This window comes from Meles meles, chromosome 7 (genome assembly GCF_922984935.1).
Source record: "Meles meles chromosome 7, mMelMel3.1 paternal haplotype, whole genome shotgun sequence".
NCBI classification, from domain to species: Eukaryota; Metazoa; Chordata; class Mammalia; order Carnivora; family Mustelidae; genus Meles; species Meles meles.
In genome coordinates this window covers 93,990,788-94,000,876 of record NC_060072.1, presented here as the reverse complement: position 1 = coordinate 94,000,876, position 10,089 = coordinate 93,990,788, and the positions used below count along the sequence as shown (strand labels likewise).

The window sequence follows — 10,089 nt, the reverse complement described above, 5'->3', positions numbered from 1 at the left end:
AAAAGGAAAATAAAAATTAAAAAAGAATAAACTAGACTAAACTAAGTTAAAATTTAAAAAAAGTTTAAAAACTATACTATAGCACCAAGAACCATAAGATACCTGGGAATAAACCTAACCAAAGAGGTAAAGGACCTGTACTCAAGGAACTACAGAACACTCATGAAAGAAATTGAAGAAGACACAAAAAGATGGAAGACTTTTCCATGCTCTTGGATTGGAAGAATAAACATTGTTAAAATGTCTATACTGCCTAGAGCAATCTATACTTTTCATGGCATTCCGATCAAAATTCCACCGGTATTTTTCAAAGAGCTGGAGCAAATAATCCTAAAATTTGTATGGAGCCAGAAGAGACCCCGAATTGCCAAGGAAATGTTGAAAAACAAAAACAAAACTGGCGGCATCACGTTACCCGATTTCAAGCTTTATTACAAATCTGTGATCACCAAGACAGCGTGGTACTGGCATAAAAACACACACTACAGACCAGTGGAACCGAGTGGAGGGGCCAGATATGGACCCTCAACTCTATGGTCAAATAATCTTCGACAAAACCGGAAAAAATATACAGTGGATAAAAGACAGTCTCTTCAATAAATGGTGCTGGGAAAACTGGACAGCGATATGTAGAAGAATGAAACTCGACCATTCTCTTACACCGTACACAAAGATAAACTCAAAATGGATAAAAGACCTCAACGTGAGACAGGAATCCATCAGAATCCTAGAGAAGAACATAGGCAGTAGCCTCTTCAATATCAGCCACAGCAACTTCTTTCAAGATATGTCTCCAAAGGCCAAGGAAACAAAAGCAAAAATGAACTTTTGGGACTTCACCAAGATCAAAAGTTTCTGCACAGCAAAGGAAACAGTCAACAAAACAAAAAGGCAACCCATGGAATGGGAGAAGATATTTGCAAATGACAGTACAGACAAAAGGTTGATAACCAGGATCTATAAAGAACTTCACAAACTCAACACACACAAAATAGATAATCATATCAAAAAATGGGCAGAAGATATGAACAGACACTTCTCCAATGAAGACATACAAATGGCTATCAGACACATGAAAAAATGTTCATCATCACTAGCCATCAGGGAGATTCAAATTAAAACAACATTGAGATACCACCTGAAACCAGTTAGAATGGCGAAAATTAGCAAGACAGGAAACAACGTGTGTTGGAGAGGATGTGGAGAAAGGGGAACCCTCTTACACTGTTGGTGGGAATGCAAGTTGGTGCAGCCACTTTGGAGAACAGTGTGGAGACTCCTGAAGAAATTAAGAATGGAGCTTCCCTATGACCCTGCAATTGCACTGCTGGGTATTTACCCCAAAGATACAGATGTAGTGAAAAGAAGGGCCATCTGTACCCTAATGTTTATTGCAGCAATGGCTACGGTCGCCAAACTGTGGAAAGAACCAAGATGCCCTTCAACGGATGAATGGATAAGGAAGATGTGGTCCATATACACAATGGTGTATTATGCCTCCATCAGAAAGGTTGAATACCCAACTTTTGTAGCAACATGGATGGGACTGGAGGAGATTACGCTGAGTGAAATAAGTCAAGCAGAGAGAGTCAAGTGTCATATGGTCTCACTTATTTGTGGAGCATAACAAATAACATGGGGGACATGGGGAGATGGAGAGGAGAGGGAGTTGAGTGAAACTGGAAGGGGAGATGAACCATGAGAGTCTATGGACTGAAAAACAACCAGAGGTTTTTGAAGGGGCAGGGGGGTGGGTGTTTGAGGAACCAGGTGGTGGGTAATAGGGAGGGCACGTACTTCATGGAGCACTGGGTGTGATGCCAAAACAATGAACACTGTTATGCTGCAAATAAACAAATAAAAAATATAAAATTAAAAAAATAAAGAACCAAAATATTGGTAAAGAGTTAAAAATAAAAGTTGTATTTATGAAGTAGTGGTGGTTGTTCTCTTGTAGTCTTCTTTTTTTTTTCTTCCTTCCTGGTTGGTTTTCTGGGGGAGGGGCCTGCTACGTGGGTTTTTCAGACAATGATGTTCCCTGAGTTAGGTTCTTCCCCTCCCCTCAAGGGGGTGGGCTCTGAGGAAACTGTTTTTTTCAGGCTTTTGTTCTCTGGGGGTTTTTATGTTCTTTCATGTGTTTTCCCTTGCCTTGACAGCTTTTGATGGTTTGTGGAGTTTTAGAGGAAAGCAAACTGCACCCCGACCTCCCTTTCAGAGAGAAGCCTCAGAATGCTCTTTAGAGCTTCTGGCAGAGTGGGTTCTGAGTCATGGTCCCTAGGGATGCAGGAGCTCCTGGTTGTACACAATACCAGGGCAGCGGCGGCTGTCTAGGCAGCTCCAGACCGCGAGAGAGGTTCCAAGCAGAGATTGCACACTGAGATTTTCCCGCTGTCCCAGGCTGGGAATGTCTGGTTTTTCCAGATGCCAGAGTTCCAGGCTAGCACCTATGAGCACCTGTCCCAGGGGAGGGTGTGGGAGGCGTGCCTTTCAGGATTGCCATCTGGCCAGGCTCCATGCCCCTCATGGGAGCTGGACCCCACTCTTTCTTGGGCGCGCCGGCAGCTTGGGCACGCTGGAGGCTCAGGCGCACTGGCGACTCAGGGAAGAAGACCTGATTTCTCCACCACACTCTCTCTGGCTCCGCACCAGGAGAGGATGTCCTAGGTCCGGGGACTTAGGTCCCTGTCCCTAACCGCCCCGATTCCCACTATTTCCCCCCACTATCCTTTGCTCTTTTTGTTTTTTTGAGTGCTTTCAACCAGACTCCAAGTTAATGCTGGTCCCCAGATGCAGGGCACTCTCGTATTGGGGTATTACTTTCCAGTCAGTCACCTCTGGTGGCTCCCTCCCCCTTTTGTTTATCTTCCAATATCAGTCCGATGTTCCCACTCTGCTTTATCTGCCACTGGCATCTTCTGCTCCTGTAGAGATCCAGACGTGTATAATTCTGATCTCAGGCTGATTTCATGGGTGTTTGGAGTTCTTTGGTAGGTAATCAGCTCACTTTAGGGTACAGGTTGAAATGGCGCCTCCTCCTACTTCCCTACCATCTTGACTCCCTCCCCTTGCTAGTTCTAGTTTTCGAATGAAATAAACACATAAATCCTAGAAGTGGGAAATATAATATATTTTCACATGAAGAGGATTTCTTTTATTTTCAGGTAATAATTTGAAATAAATTTATCCCCAATTATATAATTTGCCACTATATCTCTGTTCCAGTGTTTAAATCTTATTGCACTTATGCTTTAGAGTATAGCATCATTTTCTCTAGCTATTAATCAGGAATCCTGTACTGTTTATAATAATGAGTTGTTTTCCGTAAAAAAAATTGTATTTCTCTCTTTTCTTTTTTTTTTTTTTTTTGGTATGATCTTATGACTTTTTTATGTGCCTAAATTGTCAGTTCTTTTTATGAAATCCCGATGGATTTCAATGGGTTTGATGAATCTTAGGGTACCAGATAAAGCTAAGAATTTTACTCTTTGAACAAATCTTTACGTTATACTCTTTCTTCCTTTCTTTCTTTTTCTTTCTTTTTAGTTTTTATTTAAATTCCAATTAGTTAACATACAGTGTAATATTAGTTTCAGGTGTACAATTTAGTGATTTAACATTTTATGTTCTTAATACTGCCAGTATGGTCTTGTATTAAATTCTAATTTAATTTGCATAGCACAATGGGTGTTTTCCTTTATATTAAAAAAGTATATCACATTAATTTACAAACCAGAGAACAGGAATTTATCTGTAACCAGTTCGTCCCTCATTAGCAATCAAAAGTTCTAGAACACCTACCTGTTTAAAAACAGGCAAAAATAAACTGTGTGTAATAAATATAACCAGTCAATTCATATCTTCCAATCTGAACCTTTTTGATTAGCAAAATTTCCAAGTAGTCTTTATGAACAGATTTGTTGGTTATTCCCCTCTTTTTTAAGTGTTCATATCATAAACTGGCTACTTTAAACCAGTAAATAGAAGGTCAATGTATATAACAAATATGTGCTATTTATCTATTTTGGTTTATAAAGTATAAAATTAGAAATGTTAATATTTTGTTAAAGAGGGACAATCAAATGTCAGCTTTCAATAATCTTAATATTCAGACTATAATATTGAATTTTATTTTAATTTTGAAACAGTTCCAATATCTAAATTGCTAGGATAAAACAGATTTTTTTATATACATGAGACAAGATACAACTTAAGGATTAGTAAATGTACTCGATTTTAAAAAAAGTTAAAATTTCCAGTAGTATTTAAGAAGAACTAGTCTCAATAATTTTCATCTTGGATGGTCTCTTCAATTAATGTGGCTTTGGGCAAGAAATGATAGGCTACTTTTATATGGTTGCTGGGTAAGCGTAGTTGGAATGACTCAGCCAAACAGCACTTGAGAGTCTATCCAAATTTAGGGAGGTGCCTTACACTTAAGGCACATACTAAAGCCAAATGATGGACAAATCACATGGATGGCCTTACTTCAAAATCAGTAGCCCTAGGAAATATACTACTATGGCTTGATTTTGAATTGCACATTCGGGAGTAAAGTATTTTTCCAACAGTTGAGGTGAGATTTGAGATTTATAGGAATTGGTGGGGTGAACAAAATTTTCTATTAAATGACAAACAAGTGGATTCCCAATTTGTTATAAAACATTGATGTGGTTTTAACTTGAGTTAGTGTGAGATCTAGACAGGCTTCCCCAAATTTTCATTCTTTCAAAATCTGTTTTGAAATATAGTCATGGACAAAAGGGAAGATTGTAGAGGGATGGACTAACTCAATTCTTTAGGCTGGCCAAGATTAAAAATTACTTTCTGGAGACATCTTGGTAGATGAAGACAATGTATCTGTTTAGCAACTTGCCTCTCATTATTTCTTCCCAAATGATACAAAACTGTAAAAATGGAAAAGTAGATTCTACACCAGAGATGAGCAAACTTTTTCTGTAAAAGACTATGTAGTAAATATTTTTGGCTTTTTGGGCCATGAAGTCTCTGTTAAGCTACTCAACTCTGACACTGTGGACTGCCGAAAAGTGCGTGAGTGCAGCCGCTGGGACGTTTTATTCTGTTTTCCAGATCCAGGGATCCGGAGGCGATGAAGTACGGTCTGGGTATGTTATGTATAAAAGTGGCTACTTTCCGTAATAAATGAAAATGGCCAATTCTTTAAGAGGAGAAGTACTGAATCTTTATAAAAATCTGCTGTATCTTGGACGAGACTATCCAAAAGGAGCAGACTATTTTAAAAGGCGTCTGAAGAATGTTTTCCTAAAAAACAAAGATGTGAAGGACCCAGAGAAGATCAAAGAACTTATTGGACGGGGTGAATTTGTAATGAAAGAGCTAGAAGCCTTATACTTCCTTAGGAAATACAGAGCGATGAAACAACGCTATTATTCAGAAACCAACAAAACTAACTGATCTATATTACTATAATTTGACTGGAATTCAGTGCCAGCTCTTTATGTACACCAGATATGATAACAGTAACTGCAACTTAAAATGGCAAGATATACACGTTATGTAAAAAATACCTGAGCTGCCTTAATGAACTAAAATAAGCAACTTTGGTTCACAGAGCTTTATCAGCAACCCTTTGTTAATTTTTATACAAAATCAGCAATATAACCAACTACCAATTAAAAATTGAGTACCCAATTTTGAATGTACTTAGTTTCAACTTACTAAATTTTTTTACCTATTACTCTTAGCCCCCTTTCTCCATTTTACTGACAAGAGAATGCCATTTAATGCATTTAACTAAGCAAAATAATTTCTTGCCCATTAATTTCCTGTAACTTTTGAAGGAGTACCACCTTATTTTTGAACATATTTGGTACATTAACAGCACACATTCAAGGTTCACTGCAAAACAAATAGCACATGGTAATGATTTAAGTGCAGTTATAGAAATAATATGTATGGAGTAAGATTATTTCTGATCTTGAAGTAGGCTGCCAATAACTGGCATTATATACATACCTATTTAATAACTTCGTTATTGGGGCGCCTGGGTGGGTCAGGGTTAAGCCTCTGCCTTCAGCACAGGTCGTGATCTCTGAGTCCTGGGATCAAGTCCCGTGTCAGGCTCTCTGCTCAGCAGGGAGCCTGCTTTTCCCTCTCTCTCTGCCTACTTGTGATCTCTCTCTCTCAAATAAATAAATAAATAATCTTAAAAAAAAAAAAAAAAAAAAAAAAAGCAGCCATAGACAATGTGGAGATGAGTGGGAATGGGCATGTCTCAATAAAACTTTATTTACTTGAACCAATGATGGATAGATTTTACCCTCAGACCTTAATTTTCTGACTCTTGTTCTATAATGCAGTCCTTACTCCTAAGGTACTCCTAAGGGCTTTCCTGCTGTCTAGTTAGAAGGCTATGGTTTGTAGAGATGTTAACAATGTCTCTTCTCTTTCTCTGGGCCCAAACTGCAAGGTTGCAGACTGGTTGGCCTCTACTATCTCTGTTGAACTCTCAGCTTTATCACTGGTAAACCTGTAAATGTTCAGTCAATTCCTCAGCCAAGGCATAAATGAATAACGCCTGCCCAGATCTCAGGTCAATACAGTACTGACCTGAGCTTACTGACCAGTGCAGCTGACTTGATCTTTGCCAACTCAAGTTCGAGAGACAATCATTTTGAGCTTAGTCTCTATCTCATACTGTGGACTGAGCGAGTGCTAATTGTGGACATATTTTTTTGACTTTTCCTTTTATAGAAAGACCTGGTTTTGAGCTGCTTGTTTTCAAATTTCTTCTTAAAATTGATTCAGTTTTATGATGATTTAAAGCAGAAAACATGGGCTCAAAGTAATTACGCTGACACAGATGGAAGCAAAATTCCTCTTATTTTTTATCCTGTTTCATTCTTTGTGCTTGTGCATGCATGTATGAATGATTGCATATTATTGTCAAGCAATTGTGGTCTAAATTTTTCTGTTTCTTTAAGAAAATCTAAATATTCTGGTTTCCTTATATCTTTCATGTATCATATTTGTTTCCACATTCCTGGTATTTACTTTCTTACTTTGATTATATTTCAATTTTACTTAATATGCCCATTTTGAGTTTATTTTAAAGCTCATCTTTTTAATATCTTAAAACAAAGATACATATTTTTCCTATATTTCACGTGTTTCTTTTGGCACATTTATATGTGCAAATTAAAAGAGTTTAGAAAAAGTATTGATCTAAAAATTTCATGTACCCACAGACACTATATATAATATGTTATATAATTTCTTTTTGAATAATAAAGAAAAGCTTAGTGAGAGGTGAGAGAGGATTTTATTTTTTGGAAAGAAATTCTCATGTTCCTTCAATGGAGGAAACAGTTTTGATTGAGATTAAAGAGAGAAAGAAATTATTTGTTTCAAGTAGATTCACAAATCAAGATTTAAACGATTTTGAGGCTAGTTAACCTTAGTGAACTAGTTAAGACTTCCAGGAAAAAATGTTATGGAACAAGTCATTGCTCTCATTGAGTTTTCAAATTCCATGTGTTCTTACTTGTGTAAGAGAAGAGCAATTTTTTTTATTGTGTCACTGAAAGCTTGTTTCACTTGCTTGTTCCTCAAAGTATAAATGAAAGGGTTCAGCAAAGGGGCAACAGATGTGGTGAGCACCGATACTCCTTTATTGATGTCCACTTCTTCTTTGGCAGAAGGCTTGATGTAGATGAAAATACAGCTGCCATATGTGATGGTAACAACAATCATGTGAGAAGAACAGGTAGAGAAAGCTTTTTTCCTTTGAGAAGCAGAAGGGAATCTTAGAATTGTCCTGATGATAAATGTGTAGGAAAGAATGACACCTATCAGAGTAATAATGAATGTCAACACTGCACAGATTATAACCATCTGCTCTATAAACCAAGTATCTGAGCATGAAATCTTAAAAAGAGGAGATGCATCACAGCCAAAATGGTCAATAGCGTTGGAGTCACAGAATTCCAGCTGGAGGCCCATACCGAGAGGTGTGATGATGATCATCAGTCCAGAGATCCAGCAGCAGAGGATGAGAATGGTACAGACTTTGTTGTTCATGATGGTCACGTAATGAAGGGGTTTGCAGATGGCCACATAGCGGTCATAGGACATAGCTGCTAGGAGAAAAAATTCTGTGGCCCCAAAAAGCCCAATAAAAAATATTTGACTAGCACAAGCATTATAAGTAATGGTTTTGTCTCCTGTTAATATACTGTACAGGAATCTGGGAATACATACTGTGGTGAATGATATTTCTAAGGTGGAGAAGTTTCGAAGAAAAAAATACATAGGTGTTTTAAGATGAGAGTCCATGAATGTCAGAATAATAATGGTCAGATTTCCAGTAATACTCAGCACATAGGTGAGAAATAGGAAGATGAAAAGGAACACTTGCAGCTGGGGGTCCTCTGTAAGTCCCAACAAGATGAATGTTGTTATTGCTGTGTGATTTCTCATTGCTACTTTTGATGTTTTAGGCAATCTACATGTAAAAAGTCAAAGAGAAATTATATAAACAGAAGAAAGGAAACAATAAGGGAAATGCGAAGAAAAAGAAAACAACAAAGCAAGAGAGAAGTTCAAAGGAATCAAGAGCTGATTCGTAGAAGGGATAAATAACAATAAAACTGTTGTGGGTGGATTCCTTTCTCACATTGAGGTCCTTCATCCATTTTGAGTCTATTTTCGTGTGTGGTATAAGGAAGTGGTCCAATTTCATTTTTCTGCATGTGGCTGTCCAATTTTCCCAGCACCATTTATTGAAGAGGCTGTCTTTTTTCCATTGGACATTCTTTCCTGCTTTGTTGAAGATTAGTTGACCATAGAGTTGAAGGTCTATTTCTGGGCTCTCTATTCTGTTCCACTGATCTATGTGTCTGTTTTTGTGCCAGTACCATACAGTCTTGATGATGACAGCTTTGTAATAGAGCTTGAAGTCCAGAAGGAACTTAGCAAACTCATCACCCAAAGAACAAACAATCCAATCAAGAAATGGGCAGAGGACATGAACAGACATTTCTGCAAAGAAGACATCCAGATGGCCAACAGACACATGAAAAAGTGCTTCACGTCACTCAGCATCAGGGAAATACAAATCAAAACCACAATGAGATATCACCTCACACCAGTCAGAATGGCTAAAATTAACAAGTCAGGAAATGACAGATGCTGGCGAGGATGTGGAGAAAGGGGAACCCTCCTCCACTGTTGGTGGGAATGCAAGCTGGTGCAACCACTCTGGAAAACAGCATGGAGGTTCCTCAAAATGTTGAAAATAGAACTACCCTATGACCCAGCATAGTGGGGTCATAGTGATCCGAAGGGGCACGTGTACCCGAATGTTTATAGCAGCAATGTCTACAATAGCCAAACTATGGAAAGAACCTAGATGTCCATTAACAGATGAATGGATAAAGAAGATGTGGTATATATACACAATGGAATACTATGCAGCCATCAAAAGAAATGAAATCTTGCCATTTGCGACAATGTGGATGGAACTAGAGGGTATCATGCTTAGTGAAATAAGTCAATCAGAGAAAGACAACTATCATATGATCTCCCTGATATGAGGACATGGAGAAGCAACAAGGGGGGTTAAGGGGATAGGAGAAGAATAAATGAAACACGATGGGATTGGGAGGGAGACAAACCTTAAATGACTCTTAATCTCACAAAACAAACTGGGGGTTGCTGGGGGGAGGTGGGATTGGGAGAGGGGGAGGGGGTTATGGATATTGGGGAGGGTATGTGCTATGGTGAGTGCTGTGAAGTGTGTAAACCTGGCGATTCACAGACCTGTACCCCTGGGGATAAAAATACATTATATGTTTATAAAAAAAAATTGGAAGGGGAGGTGAACCATAAGAGACTATGGACTCTGAAAAATAACCTGAGGGTTTTGAAGGGTCAGGGGTGGGAGGTTGGGGGAACAGGTGGTGGGCAATATGGAGGACACGTTTTGCATGGAGCACTGGGTGTTGTGCAAAAACAATGAATACTGTTACGCTGAAAAAAATAAATAAATTAAATTACAAAAGCAAAAAAATAAATAAAATAAAATGTAATTTCCCTATTCTTGGGTTCTTA

At 38.2% G+C, this 10,089-nt stretch overlaps 2 protein-coding genes across 2 annotated transcripts; one reads left to right on the top strand and one right to left on the bottom strand.

Moving 5' to 3' along the window:
• Positions 1 to 5,038: 5,038 nt before the first annotated feature.
• On the top strand, positions 5,039 to 6,135 carry LOC123946684 (electron transfer flavoprotein regulatory factor 1). The gene has a single exon (XM_046012329.1). It carries the CDS (start codon positions 5,161 to 5,163, stop codon positions 5,431 to 5,433), a length of 273 nt encoding a protein of 90 aa, XP_045868285.1. The 5' UTR covers positions 5,039 to 5,160; the 3' UTR covers positions 5,434 to 6,135.
• A 1,383-nt stretch (positions 6,136 to 7,518) lies between these two features.
• LOC123946675 (olfactory receptor 6C2-like) lies at positions 7,519 to 8,457 on the bottom strand. The gene has a single exon (XM_046012319.1). The coding sequence runs from the start codon at positions 8,455 to 8,457 to the stop codon at positions 7,519 to 7,521; it is 939 nt and encodes a 312-aa protein (XP_045868275.1).
• Positions 8,458 to 10,089: the final 1,632 nt, after the last annotated feature.

What these genes read in the sequence shown, in the direction of transcription:
- LOC123946675 (XM_046012319.1), bottom strand. Translation starts at nt 8,457, where the DNA reads ATGAGAAATCACACAGCAATAACAACATTCATCTTGTTGGGACTTACA.
- LOC123946684 (XM_046012329.1), top strand. Translation starts at nt 5,161, where the DNA reads ATGAAAATGGCCAATTCTTTAAGAGGAGAAGTACTGAATCTTTATAAA.